The following is a 25,292-nucleotide window of genomic DNA, read 5'->3' as shown; positions in this document are numbered from 1 at the left end:
TCAGGTATTTCTGAACTACATGTGTCACTCAAAGTTATTTCTTAACCAGACAGATTCTGCTAGATTCTTCTGAGTAGGTGAATGCATCTAAAACTATTTACCAGAAAGTTACAGGAGAAGTGAATCTCTGCCGAAGACTGGAGTTCTGTAATCTGCATTCTGCTTTTTACAACAGCAATTTTTGCTGAGAACTAAACATGTAAAAACAGCAGTACTTTGTGAAGTGTTGAAGGAACAGAAGTTGGCTGTGTGCCTAAATCTAGGGCTTTCTGAATTTCTAAACAAGGGCAGCAAAGATATGGTGGTTATTGTAATGGTTTGCTTTCTTGAAGTACAGCAGGAGCCATGTGGTAACAAAAACAAAGCATTTTTTATGTCTGTGGATAAAAATTGTTTCCTCTGAGTGTGGTTTTACTTCCTCAGTTCTCATATTTGGTAATTCTACCAGTTACCCATGGTCCTGAGCCTAAACATAAGCTAGAGGAGACTTCCAGTGTTACTCCCTCTGTTTTAGGCTTTTAAGGCACTTAGATGGCAGCCTATTCCCTTTTTCTTTCTGGTAAGTCACCTTTAAGGAACTCCTCAGTAAGTCAGCTTATGTTGGACTACTGTACCCCTTGTTTACAGACTTTGTTTCCTACAGGAAAAGAAACTGAAAAGGTACTTGGGAAAAATCACAGGAGGAAGTGATTTAAGGGCAGGGTATGTGAAGAAGGAAAGTGGGCTGAATGAATGACTTAATGAATTTGTTTAGGATTGCTTTGTAGTTATCTTTATAACCTTTCCTCTCTGCGGTTTATTGTTTAGTGGTGGTTTCCTCTGTGTGTGTGGGGGGGTGTGTGTGTGTGTATGGAAAAGAGAGAGGATTGATGGTGTTTCTTGCTGTTGACTCGCAGGGGAGTTATTCAGGTCTTTGGGGTGCTGAGTCTAGGTCATAAAACTTGCAAAAAAAATTAACTGTTTGGAAAAGACTGATCTGAGTTCTGCGTCTGCTGTGACTGTGGACAATGATTGCCTCTCCCGTAGTAGCAGTTTGCGTCTTTGAAGCAGAACGATGGCTCAGTGGTGTGTACCTGAGTGAGCACGTGTGGGCTGTTGGAGTTGTCTGTGTTGGTGGCTGAGCAGCAGGTGCAGTGATTGGGACACTGTATTACTGGTGAAGGACTTTCAGCTGTACTGGAACAGGAGGAAGTGGCATCAAGGTTGTTAAAGAGATGATGGGAGTCAGTGCTTGTGCTGTTCTCTTGTTTTCTCAATCTTTGGCCTATGTTCCTATGTATCACTTCTCCTGGGGGATGTGGTCTCCTTTCTGGCTGACAGGATGAATCTCTTGGGTGCTCAGTATGCATGTTGATGGACAGATGCAAAGAGCTTCTTAATTCTAGGATGCACGAAGGGCAAGATGATAAAGGCTATTCTGTAAGAAGCTTATTCCTCAGGGCAGAGGACAGGGAAGAGTGCAGGAAGGGATTGCCTAGAGCCTGGCAGTGAGTGTTGGCTAGGGGTGGGCAGGAAGCTCAAGTGGCTCCTTCTGTATATCCTGATTGGTTTGGGCAAAATAAAGAAATCTCTTATGCTTTCCTTTGACTCATTTTTAAGCATTCTTTAAAAATATTGTCCCTGACCTTAAGCAGGAGTGAGATACAGCAATGGTGTAGCATGGTCCACAGGGTAGCTGCTGGAAATTGGGAGCGAGGTGATGTTATTCCTAATTCTGCTGCTAATTTTTTGCATGATCAAGACATTTTACCTCAATATTTGTGGGATGTTGCCACCTAGTCCTCTTATACCTGATTATAGATTGCAAGCTGTCTGAGAGTACATGTTGCTGCCTGCTGTAAGTACAAGAGGAGTCCATGTTTGTTGAGACTTCTTGTAAGTACTGTGAATCAGATACTAAATAGTTCAGACAATGTTTAGGAAGAGATGGAATACAAATCTCTTCACCTCCTGCCTCCTTCAGTAGGGATGTTGTCTGTGTGACAAATGCTGTATACTCATTCTGCTCCTCCTGTTATATTTATTCCAATCTTAGCATCTTTAAAATGGCTGGTATATGTTTTTTTAAATATAATTTAAATCAGCTTACATCAAAACCATTTTTCATATCGCTGAGGATGAAGGTATGTACTTTCCCCCATGGGGGCACAGCAGTCTTAGAGAGATGAATGAATAGGAAGACAAGGTGTCTAGTCATGGAGCAGTTCAGGTGTTACAGGCAAGATCCTTCAGGTATCAGGAGAGGTGAACTTTCTGACTACCTGGAGACAGATACGTGCTCTGTGTAAGGAATCTGGGCATAAAAATATGAAGCTTTTACATACAGTCTCTTTAACAGACTTACAGTCTCTTTAAGACATTTCTTTAAGACACTGCCCTTCTCTAGAAGATGTGGTTGCCTTCCTGGCAATGGGGACTGGGTAAGTAGGGATGAGAGCTTAGGGAAATGATTTAGAAATGGCAGTCTTAGACTTTTAGGATAGAATGACCGTGTTAATCACTGGTGAAGGATAAAAATGGATTGATTCAGCATGGGGTTATGGTTAAATAAAGAAATCACAAATGAATTACGAGTGTTGCCTCAGGCAGGTTGATCAAAAGGCTTTTCTTCATCCTACATAGCTCTAGTTTGTATGTTTTTACTCTTAGACTTAAGATAGACCACTAAGTTCCCCTACCTAAGCCTTGTCAAACAGTGCGCAGATTCGTTCATACCAAAAATAAGCCCCAGTGTGAAGAAATTAAGGAGAAGGGGATTGTAACATGGTGCTGAGATGTAGCTTTCCTTCTCTGGTTCCCCTCAGCAGAGTTAACTGTGGGGAAGGCTTTTTTCTCCCTCTCTTTTGGTCTGTCTTCCCCATGTCCAAGTTTAGTTTGAGCGTATGCGTTGTTTATGGAGTTCAGCAGGAGGTGATTTAGGACGGAACTCCTTGCCATGGCAGTATCAGTGTTAGAAGTGCTGTGTTATGGCCCCTGTGTTTGACTTCTCCAGAGTCAGGAGTTATGTGGTGCTGCCATGGTTTCCTTGGAGTGGATGCCCACGAAGCTGTGGACTTTTAACCTTTGGCTGTTTGCATTTAGCAGCAGGCTCAGCTCAGGATTGAGACTGAGAGGAGGACTTTTTCAGAGCTGCAGAGGGAGCAGCCTTGCCAGCCTGTGCCCACATCCCTGTTTGGCTCTTTTCCTTGTTCTTGTCTCATGCTTCTTGTGAGTGCTAAAACCTGGGCAAAACAGAGGGAAAGAGCCTTTCCTATCTGGGAACTGATGATTAACTTATTCTGAGAGAACCATTTGTTCCTGCTTGATTTCAAACCCTTATATGAGTAACTGAAACGCTGCCCAAGGGAACTGTATTTATTTATTTATTTATTTATTTATTTTTCTGTTTCCTCTCACTGAAGCACTTTCTTTGCCTGTATTCAAGCCCTGTGCATGGATTTAGAGGAGACTGATATGTAACACAGACAGATTAGGTTAGTGTTGCAAGTTCTCCCACGTACCTAATCCTTGTATAGGTAGTTCTTGGCGCAGGGAAAAGTGAATTGATTCCATCTTCTACTACAAAGAAAAAAGAAAATCACTGGACAAATTGCCTGTATGGGAGAGCAAAAGCACCCTCTATGTAAAATCTGGTATGTTGTCTGCTCTCTTTCCTTGTGAAAAAGTAATGCACATTTGCAAAGTGGAAAAATCCAGTTCTTGTGAAGAAGTGATCCTGCACAACTCCAGGTCCCAAGAGCTCAAGGAAGGGTTTCTTTGAAGCCTGCCCACACAGATGTGTTTCTCTGTTGTGTTCCACAGGGCTCGACTGCCTGTGGAGCTGCTCCAGTTGACTCCATGTGCAGATGCTTAGTCTGGAATAAATCAGGATTGACCCTTATGTGCCAGCAATACCTGTAGCCTGTTTAATGTTGCTTTTTCTTTTTTTATTTGTTTCATACATTCATCACACAGTCTTCACAAATTTTGCTCACATCAAGAAAAGAAATTTCCCGCACCAAAGTCAAAATAGCATCATCACAACATTGGCAACGGTGGACAATTGACACTCGTTCCACCCATTGTCCCTTCACCACCCATGTATCTCTGGAGCTCAGATATCCTGAAGGTTTTGTGAAATCTCCTGAAAGTCTGAGTTGGGGTTGCTTTTATGGTGAGAATTATGACTGAATGGGAGAAGGAGGAGAAACCACTGCTTGTCATGCCTTTAACCAAGGCTAGTAAGGTTACATGGGCCTCTTCTCATCCTTGCAGTATTTAAGAAGAAATTGGACCTTGACGTGGTCATGGGGAAAATTGGTGGACCAGGCTTGTGTTAAGTGAAGAAACAGTAGGTAATTATTTAATAATGGCAGGTTGTGCTACAGAAGCTGATAGGAAATTAACCCCCTACATATCCTCTTTTGCACGACATGGAGACACTTGCAGATGTGTGCTGCTGTCAGTTATAAGTTCCCTCGCTATGGTTCCTGGTAGAGGTGCTTTTAATAGCCTCCCACCCACTCCCTGGGGCTATGCAATGGTATTTATGGCCTCTCTGGGACTGCCTTTCTCCAGGTGCATGAGGAAGAAGGCAGAGTGCAGATTCAGCACGTAGCCCCTGACAGCTGGGGCTGACGGGTCAGGAATGCAGTCCTGACAGCTGGAATTGGGCTGAAAGCGGCCAGCACGGTGGGGAGGCCAGAAGGGGAGAGCAGGCAGGAGAGGCTCTGTGGAGAGGTGGACAAATGCACGCACACATGATGTGGAAAGACAGCCTGCAGGGACTCTTGAGTTGCTCGTGTTCCCTTTCTCGTTGATTTGTTCCCTGTTCTTCCAGCTGTCTGGCTAATTTTTAATTAATGTGTGCACACCCCTGTGCAACCATTATAGTGACACCTGGCAGAGCCATTAGAGCTGAGGCCCAGCATTTCCATTGGAATACCCCCCATCCCACCTCTGCATTTATGCAGGTTTACAAATGTAATGTACTGCTTCGCATAACTCAGGCATTCAAAACCTTTGGGAAAGTTGGTTTCTACCCACACTACTCTTGTGCCAAGGAGTGCCATTCATAACTCACATTGTGGGAGATTGTTCCCTGATGTTCTTGAAGTGGTTAACTTGAAATCAAATTGCATAGAATTGGCAACTGCTTGTTGCGGATTATCATGTTCTGGTCAGGTGTTTTTCTGTTTTGTTTTGTCCCCCCCCCCCGTCTTTTTTTTTTTTTTACATTGGTTAAAATGTGAGGGCTTATTCAATGATCAGACATAGCTCTGAATCCTTTTTTCCCTGCTGCTTTAAACTGGGCATTGGCTGGAAACAGCTTAAAACGTTGCAACTAGTCTGTGTGGTGTGTTACATGAAACCAGTTGGTTGGTCTTGGAGTAGTTCCTGGAGGGTCAATTAGGCAATTGGTGAGAGTCTGCAGTGGTGGCTGTGAGCAGGATTTACGAGGCTTACAGCGAGAGATGTAGAGACTGCTCTGTTAGCGCAGAGACGTTCTGAATTGGTCATGTGTTGGAGCTTGGCTTACTACTGTTACCTTTTGCAGGTGGAATATTTTCAGTCTCTAGGCTTGTCAGGACAGTAGTCTGGATGCTGAGGGACAGAAGGCTCAGGCTGGAGAGGAGAGAGAGAATAGAAAACCCTCTTAAAAAAATTTAAAATATATACATATATATGTATAAAAGAAATTTAAAAGTGCGTATTCTATATGCATATACAAAAGCGGGGGAACTGATTGGATACAAACATCAACTATAGAGCTGAGTGGTTTTGTTGTTTGTGTGCTTTTGTAAGTCAAATATTCCCAGCAGTTAATTCCAAGTCAAATATCTCCTGCAGTTAATTCCATCCACTCATCTTCAGCCCTCCCCCCGCCAGACCAACAATGAAAACCCCAACTCCCAAAAAAACAAACAGGCAGAGGAACCTGGGCCAAAGCCAGACTTTTGCATGTCAAGCTCTAGTGCAAGATGAATATTTCACAGCTGTGTTATAAAGCCCTGAAATGAAGGCTTTGCAGTGGAAATGCTGACAGCCCCTTAAGTAGAACAGTATACTGTAATTAGTGCTCTGTGTTTAATGTGCCAAACTAAGCTCAGCAGAGCTAAATGTAAAACTTCAAGCCTTTGTTTTTCTGCAGCAGTAACAGATCAGACAGTGTGTTCAGACGGTGGATTAGAGCCTACAACGTGTGTGCGCTGTCCCTGGAGGTTAGACGTGCTTTTTTGCCGATGGGGCTCGGGGGCAGCAGGAGAGAGGTACAAACAGGACCAGCTGTGAGATTTGGCACTCTGTATCAAGTTTTACTTATGTAAGATAGACAGCTATTTCTTAAATGCTGACGCTGACAATGTACAGCTACATTTTCAGCATTTTCACGTATTGGGTGCCAGAGCGCATTGATACGACTTTGCTGTTGTAGCAGCGTGGAAAACATGTTGGAGTGCATGCAGAGGTGCTGAAAACTGAGAGCAGAATATAGAGACAGACGTGAAAACCACAACATGTTGTGAAACACAGGCCTGATGTTGGAGCTCCCTGTGTCAGTGTGTTAGACAGAAGAGCATTGGGGTCTCAAGTCAAGCAGTAAGGGCATTTTTTTTTAAGGCAAAAGAACAGATGATTATGTAGCCACTCCTCTGGCAAGATGGTTACTTAGTTGCAACTGGTTACTTGATGTGCTAAGGAAGGCTTTTCAAAGTAACACTCGTGGGTTATGTATCTCAGGGATTTCGGTGTCCACTGCTTTTTCAGGAGTGCGTGCCTTTGGACATACATTATTAATATGCCCACTTTCAGGCAGGGGAGGGATGAGGGCAGGCTCATTGTGCAGTGGATGATAGATGAACTCTGATGGATGTTGTCTTTTAATGCTGACTCGATGCCTCTACTTAATTAAATGGATTGAAATGTTAACTCTGTTACACACAGGCCCATGGGAAGGTTTTTAAAATAGAATGTCTGGTTGTGAACATTTATTGAGTAGCCATTGTGGAATGGAATGGAATACTTGTGGTGCAAGAACTCCTTCTGATGATGCTCCTGTTCATGAATAAGTTCTCACAAAGGCATGGAGAGGAAGGGGCATGTTGAAATCAAACTGTTAATTCAGGAATAGGATTTCCCTTTCCATAGGGGAGCAGACAGGAGAGAATGAGGGATAAGTTTCCAAATGCAAAGCAGCAGGAGTTCTTATCTGTGACTTTGCTGAGCAGGGCGACCTTTTTGTTGTTCTTTGTAAATGATCCTAGATGCCAGAAAGGCAGATTGAGAGTAAGGTATTAACGGGGAAAAAATGGAGAACAAACCAGACTATATTATTCTGCTCTGTAAACACTTCCTGTGACCACACCTGGAAAGCTGTCTGTAGCCTTGGTGTTTCTCCTTCATCTCAGGAAGGATATAGTGGACTTGGAAGGTGGTTCACAGAACGGTTGAAAGATATGAAATGGCTTTTAGGAGAACCATAAACTAAGTGAAGTCTCTTGTACTTGGAACACAGATGACTTGGGGTGATAGTGTAGCTCTTTACAAAATCATGAGCCACCTAAAGGTGGTAGGTAAGGACTGACTATTCACTGTCTCTTCCTGTACAAGAACTGAGGCACACCAAATGAAACTATTAGAAGGGAGGTTTAAAACAAGTAATGAAAGATGGCTCTTCTTGCAAAATATACCAGATCTATGGAGTTCCTTGCCAAAAGATGCTGTGAGTGCTAAGCTTCTGTAGGCAGAGTGGATAAGTTCATGGTAGAAAATTCTACTGAAATAAGTTAAAACCTGAGAATTTTGAGACTGGAAGACTGATGGGAGGTGACAAAGAATTAAATTTTCTTTCCCTGCTCTTAAACTTTATCGGTACATTTCTTTATGATACTGTTCTTCCTGACTTTTCTCCTTCACTTATGCCTGCAAATGCAAACATGAACCAGGGCTAGATATTGGTCTCTGATCCAAGATGGCCAGTCTCATGAAGTTTCGAGCAGATGTACCTGCTTGGAGGACATGGTTTTCCCAGGCTGTAGCCTCCTGCCTAATGCCGTAGATACTTGGACATATGGGCAGCTCTGTACAGTAACCCCAGTTTTATCCCCTTGGCTGTCATTTTGAGCACCAGAGAACTGCATACATCCTCTCAAATGCTTTGCTTCTTTATTTCCATGCTTAAATAAATTGTGCTTGTAGAGAATGATGAGATTTTGGGCCCAAAAGAAAATGTAGAGAGCAGGAGGTGAGGTGATCAAGTCAGAAAACTCTAATTTCTTTAGCATATGAATACAGGAATGAAGGGCTGAAATACTACTGAACTCCTACTTAGTGATTTGCTGGGCTGGGGAGGATGATGGAGTGAGTAGCAGCACCATTCAGCCTACAGTTGAAACTCTTTGAGGAATACCTGGTTAAAAATGGCTTTATCTTGAAATTTTCTTTTTTTCTCTTTCTTTAAGAGGAAGGCAGACTGGGGAAATCTGCTCGTGGGCAAACAGGCACTGATACAGGAGCTCCTACCTGGCAGCAGTGGTTCAGTAGTAAAACAGTGCAGCTGTAGGGAGAATACCTGTGAGCGCAGGTCAGGCAGGACTGTCACTGTGACTGGGTTGTCCCTTCGAACACCTGTTTTAGTGGAAATTATTGCTGTGTTGGCTGTGTCTACTACTGCTTTCTAACAGCATGTTGGCTGGATGTGCAGCCCACAGTGTTTGCCTTCTGTACCTGCTGTTGGCTTTGCCAGCATAGATGGTTCCAAAGGAATGCAAACAATGAGAAGGAGGAAAGTGTTTGCAAGGGGGTGAAATTGGTCCCAAAGGAATGCAAATGATGGGAAGAAGGAAGGTGTTTGCAGGGGTGCTGATCCTTGAGAGTTGGGCTGATCCTTGAGAGATTTCTGTGTTGTCCTTTAAGCATATGGAAGCAACTGTTTGTGGTAACTTCCTCAAAACAACAAAAAGAGCTCACACTTGCTCTCTGAGACCTAGGAGCAACTGTTTCCTGAAAAGCCAAACAAGGCTGGTAGGGACTGTTTAGGCCAGTCTTTCTGAAAGGATTATCTGCATCTCGGTAGTAAGGCAGAGATGGCATGGCTTTTTCACCCAAGCATGGGCTTTCCCCATGTGCTTTGTGGGACCATGCCTGATGAAAGCAAGGTCTGCTCTCAGATATGCCCTTGGACTTTCAGGTGGGATTGGGCTGCAGTGAAGCCCTTCTCTCTGGGAAGGCCTGACTGCCATGAATACCTGTTGGTACCTCAAGTCCTGCAATTCAGGGCTCTACTGGTTTGGTCCTACCTATCTGGCAGTGTTGGGATTTGATGTGGAAGGAACAGGGTAAGTGATCTGCTTAGACATTAAAATTTCTTCACACATTTGTGCAACTCGAAGTAGCCAAATTTAGATTTAAGGCTGTAAAATGGGTAAATATCAGGTTTTGCAAGACACATGTTAGCTGCACAGGTTTTGGTGCCTAAGGGTGTGTATTCATCTTCCAAACTTGAATAAAAGTTGACCTTACAGGAATGGAGATGGAGTGGTTACAGATGGCACAGTGGCAATGCAAGGTGAGCTGCAGAACGGTGTGTGTGGATCGATCCAATAACTTTTGCAAGTCATGTAGAGAACCTTGACTGAAAGTGCCAAATACTATTAATAGAAGCCTCAAGATGAAGTAACAAATGCAGATAGCCAGCCTCCTCTCCTGCCTCTAATTTAGGTACACAAAATGACAGGTTTAATCTTGCAGTTGTTTCCAGGCTTGGATGAGGATGGTGAGGTGGCCCATTAATTGCCTGTGACGGCCTGAGCAAGCAGTGACATATCTCATGATTGTAGGATGCAAATTGGGCCAACATGGCAGCTGTTGGTAATGCACCCAGTATCTCAGATCTCCCCGTGGTTAGCTCAGATCAGACTTGGAAATATGTGTCAGGGCACTTATTTCTGATTGGGATGTTCTGAAGTACCACTTGGGAGACCTGTATAAATGGCAGTGGTTACAGCTGTGTAGGACTTGGAGACTGCCCTTACCACAGGAGGAACTGGGTTCTTACCTTGTTGTAAGTGGTAACTTCAGAAGTGGGATAATGGCAGACCTGTATCAACAGATTTTCCCTTTACTGACAAATCTTAATTCCAGATTAGGAAGCTAAAATTGATGTACTTCTGCCCTAATTAATTGTATTAAAAATTTCTTCATTTTAGCTGGCAAGTTGAGAGGAATCCAGTTCATACTGTGTTGTTAGCTATTGTTTTTTCACTCTGAAATGTTTTTCATTCTGCCAAGTTTTGTGACAGGTGACTGACTATTTCTTGCCCTTACGTGACCTAGTCTGGAGGTTGGTCATGAGGATAAAGCAGTGGTATATTGTGGGTAGGATGGTGGGAGTGTCATAAGTGTCATAAGACCACATTTTAAATTTATATGCACTCCTTTTTGATGCAAGTTATTTTAATACTCAAGGATTATCATGTAAAGGTGTTGTAAGAGCATCCATTGGATAGGCTTGTAGGGTTGCTTTTTGGATTCTTTAAATTAGGTATTTTTTAAAGCTAAGACTTGGAGCAAAAGAGGGAAAGCCTTTTCCAGAAAGTTAGTTATGGGTCTCTGTATACAGGTATCTGTTTATGTGGCACTAGGTCTGTCAATACCAGAGGTGTGGCCTTGATAGTTGTCTTTTTCTAAAGGAACAGGTGATCTGTTGGAGGCCAGAAGATACTCACTGGCTGCAGAGTAACTGGACAAGAAAACTGAGCTGCTTTTATGTCAAGCTATATGCTGACCATAGGAGAAAGGCAGACTTTCCACCTCCTAGCATAGCCACAAATTGTCTATTGGCAAAGCAGCAGGGGACCTCCACAGACTCCAGAGTGAGAGAGGAAGGTGGAGCAAGTGTGACATTTTGCTGTTGGTGAGATTAGAGTGTCCAGACAAACCAGGTGGTGCTCCTGTTTGGTTTCTCTTCCTCTTAAAGACTCAGAGGAGCCAGATGTTTCCAGACCACCAAGTGCAGAGTGGGCTTTGGAGGTGTACCTGGATTGCCAGTGAAAGGGATAGTTTTTCTTTTACCTGGCTTTGAGTTTCCTGTGGCTTTCCCCAGGCTGGCAAACAGAAAAACAAACAGAAAACAAGAAGTAGAACATGGTTTTCTGCTGCTTTGGCCTGCTGGGCTGGCAGTTGCCATGCCAGGGCTGTCTGGCATGAGGGAATGGAGGAGGATGTAATTAGACTGAGTAGGATAAGGGAGGAAGGAACTGTCCCCTCCAAAACAAACTGCTGTTAAGGTCAGCTCAGCTCAGCTGGGGTGTAAGACTGCACACTGAGAGGCTTGATAAATGTCCTTGCAAAGCAAAAACATACCTGTTGGTGAAAGCAGGTTGCTGAATTGCTGCTGAATATCTGCATAGCCAAGGTCAAGCAGTGTCTTCTTGGATAGTTACAATTACAGTCAGCCTGAGCTAAAGCCTGTGCTAAGCAGTGTAATCACAGCATTGCTAAATTGATGTTTGCTGACAGCATCAAGTAATTGGTGCCTTATCTAGATGGGACTACTTGAATGGCACATGTCTCTTCCACTTCCTTCTTCCCTGTCAGAGATGCGGTTTCTGTAGGAATTTAAACTTCTCCTAGTTTGGGAACTGCTGATATGAGGAAGAATCTCAGCAGTAGAAGCATTGAGTTCTCTCTCTGCATTTTTGAAGCTGCTTTAAAAATAAATGTATTTTAAAGTATTGTTAACAAGTCTGGAAGAGTAAATATCCTCCTAACCTTCCTCTCTTCTCTCCCCAACCTTTGCATTTTTGTTCCAATATTAAGTTGAAACAAAACTATTTCCTTTCTTTACCGGTGGCTTTGTAAATGCATTTTTAATTGTATCTTCTTACTTCACAAAAATCCAGTGGAGTTTTGTAAGAGCCATGTTTTCAGGAATACTCATTTTGAAAGGCAAGGGGACAATTTGGTGTTTTATCATAATGTTTTAAAATCTCTGGGGTATATTATTACTAAGAGGGAAAAAAAGACCAAGTTGTTGCAGAGATTAGGATATGAATCTTCTACTTTCCATGTCACTGGTTTGAAGGCAGGCCAAATTTAAGTAGCTGAAAGCATGGATGGCTCATGTTAAAGTGGTTGAAACAGGGTGGTTCTCCGTGTGGGGTTACTTCTGTCACCTTATCTCATAACCTGAGCCATGAGCTCAGTGGGACCTTGTTTCTTCACCCTGCAGCTGAACTCCTCAGATCTGGTAAGGCATGTGGTCAGGGTGGCGTGGGAAACCTGCTCCACCCCACCTTTTGTGTGCCATGTTGGTATAAATATAAGATGTTAGTCTTCAGGGCAGCTATTAAAGATAGTAGTAATTATTACAATAGTAACTTCTTATGCTGCGTCCATGCCCTTAGGACCTTAACCAAATATACCTTAGATTACGATAATTAAAAAGAGAAGACTGTGACCCAGTAAAATACTTGAGTTTGGCACAAATAACAATGCTGAAGAGGAATGTATGCAACAAATATATTAGAAATAAAATCAAGCTGTGCAAATATAAAGGAAAGAGAATAATTTTGTGTGGGTCAAAACAGCCCCAGGGCTGAGAACTGGTTTGTGCTCAGAGGTTGAGTCCTTTAATGCCACAGATTTTGTGCAGTGTAATCCCACTGCAACCTTTTGCTATGGGTTAATTGCTGAATTCTAATGCTTTCCATGCCAGAGAGTGCTCACCAAAATATTAGGTCATGTCCATCTGTCACCCTCTTCCCATTTTGTTTTTTTGCTTTTATCAACTTCTTGTCACAGAGGTCTTTGTGTCTCCCGTGTAGCTCTTCCAAATTGCATTTGTTTTCTTTTCCTAAAAATATTTGAGATCTTTGCCTGAGGGGGCTGCAGGGCATTTTAGGTTGCTGTCTCTTGCATGGGTCATTGGTATGCGGGCTTGTGAATGTTTAAGGTGATCTGTCTCAAGATTCCTGGGAAGGGATGTCCTAGTCCACTGGTTGTGGCTTCCAATTCAAGCACTGTGGGAAAAACTGACTGTTCAGTTCCTAGGAATACGAGGCTGGGACTAGGCTGAACCACCTACCACTGGATGGAGGAGACAAAGAGAATGGATCAACCTGGAAACTGTTCATGAAAGACCAAAGTTCTAGAGATAGTGGTATCTCTAGAAATATCCAGAGACAGTGGTTTGTTGCTCTTACTAGGAGGATGGGAATTTGCGGTCAGTGAATGTGCATCCCAGCTTCTCACCAGTCCTATCTGCTGCTTGCAGTCCTCTGTCTTTGCCACGCTCTGGCAAAGAGAAAGCAATAAGTGGATTGGTAACTCCTTCTCTGTACGCCAGCGGTATTTTGCTATGCCTGTTAAGTGGGATTGCTTCTGTACCTAGATGCTTCTCAGTGAATTTCTAGGAGCCAGTGTGAACTAGACCATCAGCATTTGTGCATGGCTCTATTTGAACTGCACTCACATTTCATGATACTTCTTGTTTTGTTTCTTGCATGCACTAGGTGACTTTGGAGAAAGTGTTGGGCATAACTGTGTCGGGAGGAAGAGGATTAGCCTGCGACCCCAGAACTGGCCTCGTTGCTTATCCGGCAGGGTGAGTCACTAACCACATTCTTCAAAGCTAAAATAAACCAGGACTGATGCATTAACATAAAGATTCAGGGTGTTTCTGCTATGGTCTTATATAAGACAGCTATTTGCTGTTCTTGAAACACCAGACAATGATGCGAGTCAGCACTGTTAGCGTAATTGGCAAGGGAGAGGGATTGCATTGTCAAGTTTTAATGGGATCCCTTTTAATGGAACCACTCTCCTTCCTCTTGCTCTAAGATGGAAGTTAAATACATTTTGTGGGCTTTTAACTATGTTCTGTAGCGTTGTGAACTTACACATAACTCAGTGTGATTCTCAAGCCAGTAAATAACTATTGGAGCAAGTGATGCTTTCAATGAATTGACAAAAGCCTTCTTGTATGTGCCCTGCAATTTATGACTTACCAAGTTCCTCATTCAAATGTGAGGAAAGATTTCAGGCTTACAGCCTGAACCCACTTGAATCTGTGTGGATTCTCTGGAGTGCAACACATCTATCAACTGTAGCCTAGGTCCAAATAGAGATATCCATAAGGAGACTTTGATGGAGAGCAAAAGAGCTATTTCTAGAGAGATAGGTGAGGGCTGGAGGGGTCTACTGGGTTACAGGAATCAATATGAGTTTGGCTTTCTTTGAGCTTGTTCATTCTGCTGGCCAAGAAGCTAAAGGAGAAGTCTAAGGGCAGTCTCAAAGTACTGTTTCATGGACATATTTTTAAGACATGAAAGCTGGAATCAGAAAAAAGAAACTTCCACAGCAATCGTAGGTGATGTTTTCAAGGGTACAAGAAACATGCTAGCAACATTTAAAGATTCTGTGTTTCTGGCTAGAATGAGAGATGGAGTCAGTGACACTGGCTAGAAATTTTTGCCTGTCCTGGTGATATCCTATTTCCCAGAATCACAGCATTGTTGTGGTTGAGGGAACCTCTTGAAGTCATCTGTTCCAACCCTCATGCTCAAGCAGGGTCACCTATAGCAGGTTGCCCAGGACCATGGCCAGACAGCTTTTCCGTATCTCCAAACATGGAGATGCCACAATCTCTCTGGACAGCACATTCCAGTGTTTGCTCTCATAGTAATACAGACAGAAGAAAAAAAAGTACACCATGTGTTTACTTTCTGCCCATTGCCTCTTTTTCTGTCAGTGGGCAGTTTGATATCCACATCAGTGTTTGACAACATCTTTTATGCTTGAACTCTTTGGAGCCAGGCAAATATATTCTAGTGTGTGTTGCCTCTTCCTCTGCATCTTTTCTGACATTGAATATGTTCACACTTGGAGAGGGCAAGGAGAGAGAAGAAAACAAGTGCAGTACACAGATATTTGGGGCTTTTGCATAGCTGAAGATAGATTAGTTTTGTTGATAGCAATGTCCTCTGATGAGCTTGTGCGTGCCTGACATTGATTTAATTAAATGTGAATACACCTGGGGATGCTTTTGGTTAATTAAAAGGTTATATGGTTCCTTAGGGCTTTACAGGGAAATTCCTGTTCTTACTTGTTGGTGGTAACATCTCATGGCCTGGGCAGGAAACCTGCCCTGTCTGGGCAGGAATATAGTAGATGTATGTTGTAAAAGATTAATGGTTTATATGAGTTGCTGCTTTTGTTCTATGTCTGGCCTGTTTTGTGATGCTGTTGTGATTTGCTGTAGTCAAGGCTATCTCTAACAAAACTAGCATTAGTTAACGAGTCAAGACATGAGAGAGGTACTGGTGCAGACCTTACTAAGTTGATGCAAGTTCAGTTTTTTGTTTTCAGTTTCAGTTTGTGCAGTTTATGTTTTACTTGGATTTTTTCCCCATTCTGATTTCCAGTTAATTTCTCTTGATTTGCAAGAATCCTGGCCTTTCTGGTTTTATTTTGTTTATATTTGTTTATTTTGTTTCTATTTGAATTTCACAGAATCACAGAATGGGTAGGACTGAAAGGGGCCACAGTGTGTCATTTTGTCCAGCCTTCCTGTTCAAGCAGAGTCATCCTAGAGCACATTGCACAGGATTGTGTCCAGATGGTTCTTGAATATTTCCAAGGAGGAATACTCTACAAACTCTCTGGGCAATATGTTTCAGTGCTCAGTCACCTGCACAGTAAAGAAGTTTTTCCTCATGTTCAGGTGAAACTTCCTTTGCATCGGTGTCTGCCTGTTGCTTCTTGTCCTATTGCTTGGCACCACCAGGAAGAGCCTGGATCCATCCTCTTGATACCCTTCATTAGTATGCTTAAATACATTGATGAGATCCCCTCTCAGTTGTCTTTTCCTGGGACTGAATATGCCTAGCTCCCTCAGCGTTTCCTCGTATGAGGTGCCCCAGTCTCCTAATCGTCTTTGTAACCCTCCTCTGGACCTGCTCCAGAAACTCCATGTCTCTTGTACTGAGGAACACAGAACTGGACTCAGCACTCCTGGTTTGGCCTCACCAGGGCTGAATAGAGTGGCAGGATCACCTCCCTCAACCTGCTGTCAATGCTCTTCCTAATGCACCCCAGGATACCATTGACTTTCTTGGCCCTCAGGGCACACTGCTGGCTCCTGGGCAGCTTGTTGTTCACGAGGACCCCCAGGTCCTTCTCTATAGCACTGCTCTCCAGCAGGTCAGATCCCAGCCTCTACTGGTAAATAGGGTTATTCTTCCCCAGGTGCAGAACCCTGCCTTTGTCATTGTTGAATTTCAGACAGTTCTCTGCCCATCTCCAACCTGTCGAGGTACTTCTGAAGGGCTGCACAGCACTCTGGGGTATTGGCCACTTATCCCAGGTTTGTGTCACCAGTGAACTTGCTGAGGAGGTACTTTGTCCTTTCATCCAAGTCACTGATGAATGAATTAAACAATACTTGGCCCAGTATTGAACCTTGGGAGACACTACTACTGACAGGCGTCCAACTAGACCCTGTGACACTCATTACAACCCTCTGGGATCTGCTATTTGGACAGAACTGTCCATTTACTGGACATCAAAGCTACTTACATGAGTCTGATGTAGCAGACAGGGTATGGCTTATGCACAATTGGCTCATGACCTGTCCATGCAACCTGGTCATCTTCAACTGTGCTCCAGTGATTTCCTCAGCCCACTGCTCATGTACTGAGGTTTTGCAATCCTGACATGCAGATGCTTTGCTCTTCCAGTCTTTCCAACCCCTAAAAGCTGAATTTACGTAACAATTCTGTATTTTCCTAAGAACACTTTCAACATACCTAGATTCATTTGGTTGAGATCAAAACAGTTGCCCTAGGCACCCTGACTTCATCCACATTCACATACAAGTAACTGTGAATGAGGACTTGTGCATGAGAAGCCTTGGTGTTCTTTGAGCATAATCTTAACTTGGGTCTCTGGTTTGCCTAAAGTAATTTTTTTAAAAAAAGTGATTTTTTTTCCTAAATTTTCTCTTTCCTGGAATTTCTGAATCTCCTGGGAAGTTTCTTAAACTGCTGAAAGAAGCAATTCCCAGTGCAACCCAAACTCATTTCAACTCCTCAGTGGTGCCAAAGAGCTGTGTTACATTATTTTTCCTGTTCTTCTCACTGGCTTTTGCACCTCTTATCCTTTCTCCTCTTTGACCCTAATGAGGCTTCCTCTCTGGCAGTGTGTGACAGGAGCTGTGCTGATCCTGGTACTTTGACCGTTTTCTTGTGGGATGCTTGTGTTATAGGAAACCGTTTCTCCATGTCTGACGTAAAGAGCTAAACAGGCCAAGTGCTTCAGATATTGTAGGCCACCACTTTCATATAAGGCTGTTGTCTTGGGAGATAAGACAACATAGGAGAGAAAATTGCATCCTCTCCAAAGGTCTTGCATCTACTGACTGCACTTACCTGTTCTTAGACTGGCTATTTAAATAAACACAAAATTGCATAATTGGATCTCTGTTAGGGTTATGGAGTGAGTAACAAAGTCATTCTTGGAGGGAGAGTGAGTGGGACAGAAATGTACTACATTTTTTACTTCTTGTGGCAGGACTAATGCTCTGTCCTCCTTTGCTTTCACTTTCCCCCCCCTTTGCATTTTCCATGCTCTTCTCTCAGTTTATTCTCTTTTTCTTTTCTTTTCTTTTTTTTCAGTAGCTAGTTGAGGCTCTGTTTCCTAGAAACAAGAAGGGAAACAAAACTAAGGAAATCCTCTGAGGATGACTAATATTAAAAAAGAAAAAAAATGGATTGTGAAATGTCTATCATTTAAATTTTAGACCAACTGCTAAGATAGCTTTAGTCAGCTTATCTGCTTTTGGGTTTGGTGTTGTGTTTACTGTTGTTTTTTAAGCCTTGTTAGGTTGGCATGACTGACTGATTTATTTTACTTTTCATTGTTCTTCTTTGCTTGGTTCTCAGTTGGTCATGATAGCTGGTTGGGAACCCGATCTTCAGGTGAGGCACTGGCCTGCCTGTGCTTTTTCTTCCATAGGAGCAGGAAAGTAGTACTTGTGCTTTCAGTGTTCCATGTCTTTTAAATACTATGCTGTTCTGTTCTGGTCAGCTTAAGCATCTCCCTAGCTCTGCTCATCAATTTTGATTCACTCTGATAGATTTCAGGGATTTTTAATGTTAGTGTTCCTTGCTGGGAAAAATGGTATTTGATATATGGCACGTGAGATGAGTTGATCAATCTCAACCTGCTTATTCTTTCCCCTTTCAACTCTCTAGCAGAGGTCTTCATGTACAGCAACTCTTGCAGACACGGGTTTAATATAGAGAATTCTCTCTGAGACATAGTGAAATGAGTTTCTTTGGCTTTCTCTCAGAAGTTACTGTAGCCATGACAGATACAGGTCCCTGGCTAGCTCTGTGTGTGCACACAGTATGTTTGCTGAACAAATGATTTGGATGCCCCCATATTCTGTCCCATTTCAGAATGAATCACCTTGTTCGTAGATAGGAGGAGAGGAATAATAAAAGAAGCTTTATGATCAAAGTTAAAATGAAGATACTGAGTCTTTTTTTCCTGCTGTGTTTTGCCACAAGATCTTGTTGAAGAGTTAGACTTGGTCTTGGTTCAGCTTTCTCACTTTGATTTTTTTTTTTTTGTGAGATAGGACAACTAATATTCAGAAGTGAATAGCTGTATGAGTGTTCAAATCAGAGAACTGCACAACTGTCAGTTGTCAAATTTTATTTTACTGCTGCTGTACTGTGTACGCTGAATGTCAGTGCAGCAGCCTCTTGTGCCAACCTACACTGCAGCAGCATCCAGTCACAGTCTCATCTTCTTGTTTCACTGTGTCTTCCACTGTTCCACGCCTCATCCTCAGCTGATTTGCAGTACCAAGTGGAAGCCACTTAACTCTGTCAGCCTTTCTGAGTCATACCTCTTCTGGCTCCTTGTCTACTGATCCAAGATGTGTCAGGTCCTGTCTGTATCACAGTGAGGGGAGGAAGAGGGTGAACAGGAAATGAGTGAATTGGTTTTAATCCATCCAGAAGCCTGTGCAGCATGTGTGGAGCTGTCTCACACAGCTGAGTGGTAAATCCCACTGAAAGAATGAAGACTTTTCTTTTCCAGAAGTGACTGTTGGTTTGCTCCCAAATACCCCTTTCCAGTTCTGGTGGATAGGCTGTAAGGCTAAGTGGTTTCCAGCCCATCCATGAAGTCTCTTGTAAAGTTTTAATCATATTTTTCCATCATTATATAGACAGATCACTAACCAACTTAATAAATTATCAGCTTAGGGCAATTTCCCTTTACCTTAAGCTGCATATAACCCACAATGGAAGAATAACATTTAGGATAAGCATTGTGTAACTTTACCAGGCATGATGTTGCCTTGCTCCTTCTTTCCTCCTGGAAGTGGAAGGTTTTGGTCAGTGATGTACAGGAACTAATTATGAGAGGCAAATCTAGTAGATGATTGACGGTGAATGAGGCAAAATGCTGTTCTGAACTGGGATCTAAGACTTACGACCATTGTGGTCAGGTTAGAATGGGTGGTGACATGGACAATGAAATCCTAATTTGTAAGATGACAAGTATTCCTGCCTTATTTCAGAGCCTGTTTTTATTAACTAATTGATCACGTTGCTTGGATGCCACAGTGGTAGTTGCTTTTGTTCACAGAAGGAATCCACTTCCTTACAGAGTCATCCTACCTGTACACAGTACATGTGCAGCTTGAGCAAAGCTTTACTGCTCTGTGCAGGTATGGTTCTTCACTAGTTTTTTCCTAGCATAAATGCTAATGGGCTGTATCCCAAATGCAGCCTGAAGTGGTACAGGGATATTGAAATACTTGAACTGCTAGGTTGCCAGTAGATATATTTAGTTCTGCTGGTGCTCCTTCCTTCAAGTTTACTTACCCAAACCTGTGAAAGAGAATTTCTGTGCTTTCTTTCTATGCTCTTTTCTAAAAGAGAATCCTGCGGTTTTGTAAAGACTGTAGAAACCTACCCTAAAGTGAAGAGAAGGTCCCCATGTATGGTTCAAAGCAAATGTCAGCATCTTTGGTCACAGCAGAGGCAGTTTGCTTTGTCTTCCTTGAAATAGGACAGTTGCCTTTCAAGGACCTCTTTCCTCTCTCCATCTCCCAGGAATCTGGACTGTTGTTAATGCATTTCTTCTGTGAGGCTACTGTGCTTACATGGCATCTGGGGAAATTTTCTAGCTGGCACAGTTGTGGTGGTAGACCCAGAGACAAAGATAAGAAAATTCTCTTGACAGAAATCATTAGATATAATTCAAATCTATACTGCCGACTGGCTTGAGCTGGGGCATTACAACCAAAGCAAACAAAATTTTCTGTGCCAAAAGTGAACAACACCAGGTTTTGGCATCCAAAAAGATGATGAAAAGTAGACAAACCCTTCTCTTTCCTTCCCAGCAACAGCAGATTTCTCAGAAGTAGGGGTACTTTGTTTGACTCTCAAATCTCCCTGTCTTAAATACCCACTGGACAGAAAGGAACATATCTGCACTGAGGCATGTAGACCTGAAGTGTAAAATACTTCCATTCACCACTTGCCCTTATTAATCTAGATTAGATATGGAGGGTGGGCTGAGGAAGGCTGATGCGGTCTTCATTTCTGGCAAGTGAGCAAAGTCTTGTCTTTGCACTTGGGACAAAAGAACGGAGGTCCCCTTTGCAACAGCTCTTTATTCTCAGGCCAAATAATCGCAACTGATATTTTAATTTGCAGAGGTGGATTTCAAGGGGCTATGGCCTCTCCCCTGCTCTTTTGCTATTGACCCATGACATTCACAAGTAACAGTTATGAAGTTCTGGAGCAATTGCCTGCTTCCAATCTTGGTAGCAGCTGGGTCCAGTTCTGAATCCCCATCTTTGCACTGAGGCTGTGCCTGATGGAGTAGGGGCAGTCTTACTTGTGTGAGCTGTTTATGTCCATACAGCTAGGCAAGAATTTCTACACTGGTTTTTGCTTGGTCTCCCTTTTTGTGAGTACTGGAGGTTCTTCCACATTGAATCCACATTTCTCTAATAAAACTGCACCTAAAAAGTAGAATTGTTTGCTGAACAGTCATGTATTGATCTAGTTCAGCTCTAATCTCACTTGGTTTGGCAGAAGAGAAGATGAAGAAACAAATGAAGCAGTACTAGCAATCACCTAGAGCTGCAGGCAAACATCCTTGGTCTAAACCCTTGGCAGAATTGGAGTCAAGCCTGTCAAATCGACTTCCAGGCAGTTTTCATCAGCCAGTCCCCAAGTGTGTGTATGGGGCTGCTTTTGATCTCTTGTCTAATTAGTCTAAATATTTTACCTTCAACAAACAATGGATGGCCCAACATTTGGTAGAATCTTAAATAATGAGGTAGCTGCAAAGCTGCAGACCCGTTGTAAACCAGAAGAAAAGGGAGAAAAATAGGACAAACTCTCAAAATAGCTGGACAGAAAAGCTTCTTACTAAACCTGAGGGACACTGTCAAGTCTGCCCTAAGTGCTCCTGTCTGTGCTGCATTGAAGACTGCAGCACTGGGGTTCTGCCAGACAGCTGGAGGGAAGGTGTTGGGAGTGTGAACTCCTAAGTCTGACAACTCAGCTGCTGGCTGGGAGTTAGTTAATGCCATCTTTGACAGCAGTGGAGTAGCTCTTGTAGGGGACTGTGGGAATGTTGTGGGACGCTAGGCTTCAGATCCTGCATGATTTTTACCTTGTGTCACACTTGGTATTGAAAGACTAGTCAGGGCAGTGATGATGTTTGGTGTTGCCAGGTCCCTTTGAGAGAAACTGCCGTTCAGCTGTACATAGAGTGCGGTTCTCCTGTGCAAAGAGTTTCTGGTTACTTCTCCAGAGTGCCATATGTTAATCCAACCTTCAAGTTACAAGGGGGTGGGTCACTGTTCTGTAGCCGGCTGCTACAGCCTTGGGACAAATAGAGGTGAAATGTGATGCTTTATCCTACAGTTTCTATTTGAGGATCTGGCAGCAGCAATAGGTCTGATATGGCATCCTCCTTCAAGCCTCCAGGTATGAATGTATCTGTTTATTCCCTGTGTTTCAACAGAAGCTGCGTGATATGAGCCTTTTCCCCCAAAACTTCCCTTGTGCACTCCACTTTATCTGGGGTGAGCCTGTACTCATCCCTGCTTCTGATTCCTCCTTTCTGTCAGGCACCTGGGAAAGACTGGACTCTGCAGCTGAGCTCCGTGTAGGAGTCTGCTGCTTCACCTTTGTCTTGCTATAGAACCCCTTGCCCCAGGAGGAGCAGCAATCTGTACCTACTCTTGCAGCCTTTCCAGTGGGAGGACCCACACTGTGACAGGCAGTACTCACTCTCTACACTCAAGGGTGAATCAAAGTTGAAGTCTGGTAGTCCCTTTGTAGCAGTTTGCTGCTTTTTGTAAGAAAAACCCCAAAACAACGCCAGCCAAAAAACCCCAACCAAACGACTAAAAACCACAACAGGAAGCCGTGACTTGATTAGATAGCCAGATGGTTTTTGATGTTTAGATTGATGGGAGAATTTTTCAGGGAAATGGTCCAACTGAAATCAAAAATTTTGGGAAATGTTCTACAAATTTCTTCACAGGAATTCTGTAGAGAGAGGAGGGAGTATATGAGTGGGAGCAGGTGCCTTCTCCCAGAAAGTCACCAGAGCAGCCTGAGGCTCTCCTTAGGATGTGGGAAATGCTGCTTTCAGTTGAGCAGAAAACTGGGTTTAGTTCAGAGGTGAACTGGTAACTCTAATCTTCCTTCCCATTCCCACCTTCAAAATTGCAGGGTTGGGGGCAGGAAGATCATAGAATTACAGAATTTGGATTGGAAAGGCACCTTTAGAGGTCATCAGATAACACACATCTGGCAGTGAACAGGGGCATCTTAACTAGACCAGTTTTCTCAGAGCCCTGTCCAACCTGACCTTGAGTGTTTCAAGGGATGGGGCATCTATGAGCCCTCTGGGCAACCTGTTCCAGTGCTTTACCACCCTCATTGTAAAGAATTTCTAATTTAAATCTATTCTCTTTTAGCTTAAAGCCATTAGCCACATTTCCTATCACAACAAGCCCTATTAAAAAGTTTGTCTCCATCTTCCTTGTAAGTCTCCTTTACATATTGAAAAGCCACAACAAAGTCTCTGTGGAATCTTTTCTTCTCCAGGCTGAACAACCCCAGCTCTCTCAGCTGAGAGAGGAGGAGAGGTGCAGGAGAGGCACTCCAGTTCTCTGGTCATTTTTGTGGTCAAGCTCTGGACCTGCTCTAACAGGTCCATGTCTTTCCTGCACTGAGGATTCCAGAGCTGGATGCAGTACTCGATGTGGGGTCTCACCAGAAGAGTGTTGTTCTGTATTCTGTTATGTTGCTCTGTATTTGGAATGATAGTGAGTTTGTCTGAAGGACAGGAAGACTTTTCTGAAAAAAACCAACAATGGAGAATAGGCAATGTGTTGTAGAGCATGGGGAACAGACTTTATTTCTTTCTATTTTTAGTCTGTCACAGGACTGGATGGTAGAGAAAATCACTTTGCTTCTCCCAGCTCGCACCTTTTTCTAAAAATAAAAGTGACTTTTTTCTATTTTCTCCCTTACAGAGTTGTAGATAATAGGACCTGGGTATTAAACAGATGACTATATTACCAAAAAAAAAAAAAAAAGATGGTGTGTAAGGTCCTGTCTCGTACAACAATCCTGACCTGTGCTAGTCTGGACACTCTTCTCCCAACACCACACACTAGCCATCCTTCAAGGTGGTAGAGTCCACAAAGACACGTTGTGCTGGTTTTTAGAGCCTCTGCAGTGTGCTGCTGCTGAACATCACACGGCTGGTTCCATGAATGGGACATGAGCTCAGCTGACGTTGTGGTAGGTGTATGCATAGAAAGTTAAGGACGTGATTATGGCAAAGAACACCAGATGCTGCCAACTCTACTCCTTCTGTGTTCTCCTTTGTACCTGTTCCAAGCACTGAGCAAGCCTGGTTCTTGACAGAGAGAGGAGAGCAGAATGGGGCAGTGGTGGAAAGAAATGCTCTCAGAATGGTTTTGTAGAAGGAAATCGGATGGAAGTTGTGTAGGCATCTCTTCAGTGGTATATTTTGTATTTTCTTTTGAACATTAGAGTACTTTTACATACAATTTCTTTGATTACTAATTACCTTTGAATTCTGACCCTTCAGTACCACAGCATGGCACACAATTGTGTCAACTATAAGCAACTTTTGTACTTAACTGATGGTGAAGTTGGGTATGGTTTTTAGTATAAGAATGGATTTCAGGACCCTTATTCTGGGCCAAAGAAGGCTCCTTGCTTGCACTGTGCATGCAGGCAATATGAATGTGCTCTCCCCTCCAGTGATGGAAATCTTGGAGAGGGGTTTTCTTTCTATATGTGATGCTGCAGTGGCGTGAGTGAGCTGTGAATAAAGCTGGGTGGTGTGGGTAGGGTAAGTCTAGTTAGGTAGCTTCTGTCCTGCACTGTCTCACAGAACTGGTGTGGCAGGTCCAGGCACTGCCTGTGCTGTGCTTCTTGAGGGGCCAGAAGTATTAGCTGAGTCCTCAAGAACGTTAATGTTAGTGAAGATTCTAGCTGTTGCCAAAAATGTTAGTGATGAAGAAAGTGAGAGCAGGGAAATGGAAATGCTTTAGCTTTTGCAAGGCTGCAATGAAAATTCTTGTCACAGTAAAAGCACTTAACTGTCCTTGAAGCTTCCCTATGACGGATATCGGAGACTGCGTGTAGGGAAAGATGGGGCTTCTTGAAGAAATCCTCTGAGTTTGTTGCTGTTTGGGTTGCTTGACAAACCATTTTAAGAAGCACTATATAGTACATACTTCTTACTGCTGCCATCTTAGTTCCAGGGCAAATATTTCAGTTCTCTCAAAAGGGAAGTGCTACCATGCCTGTCACAATAGCTACAGCAGTTGCTATTTTAATGATTATATTGATTATATCTGACTTTAACTTGCCCTAAGAGAAATCCTGATTGTCCTCAATCCTTGGGTGTGCCAATTGTACCAACTGGATTTTTAAATTGGCAGGCAAATTAGTAATAATCCCATGTAGGTGGCTGTTTTGTTACCTTGTGTTTTGATCTCATTAACTAGTATGTGAACGAAAGGGAAGTTGGTATTTAAAAGAAAAAAGGAGAGGGGAGTGGGGCGGGGAAGCAGTCCAGGGGTGAGGGTCACTTGCAGTTTATGTGCAAAGAAACCGATGCAAGAGAATAAGCACATCTGCTTTCTTTAATAACAGAGCTAAACACTCAGGTAGAGCTCTGCAAGTGGGAAGCTTTGACAGGTTTGGAAAGCTATTGCGTGCTAG

At 43.1% G+C, this 25,292-nt stretch overlaps 1 protein-coding gene across 4 annotated transcripts in view; it reads left to right on the top strand.

The window, feature by feature from the left end:
• The window catches only part of MAPKBP1 (mitogen-activated protein kinase binding protein 1), a 102,245-nt gene that overhangs the window by 15,479 nt on the left and 61,474 nt on the right, over positions 1 to 25,292 (top strand). For all 4 annotated transcript variants that reach the window (XM_051791953.1, XM_051791956.1, XM_051791954.1 and 1 more), the window contains exon 3: positions 13,491 to 13,582. In XM_051791953.1, coding sequence (XP_051647913.1) covers positions 13,491 to 13,582 — 92 coding nt within the window. The remainder of the gene's footprint in view (positions 1 to 13,490; positions 13,583 to 25,292) is intronic.

The sequence above is a fragment of the Manacus candei genome, unplaced genomic scaffold, assembly GCF_025592945.1.
Source record: "Manacus candei isolate 608988 ecotype Guabito, Panama unplaced genomic scaffold, ASM2559294v1 h1tg000033l, whole genome shotgun sequence".
In the NCBI taxonomy this organism is placed as follows: Eukaryota; Metazoa; Chordata; class Aves; order Passeriformes; family Pipridae; genus Manacus; species Manacus candei.
Note: the sequence above shows the minus strand (reverse complement) of the source record. Positions and strands in the feature narration are given on the sequence as shown.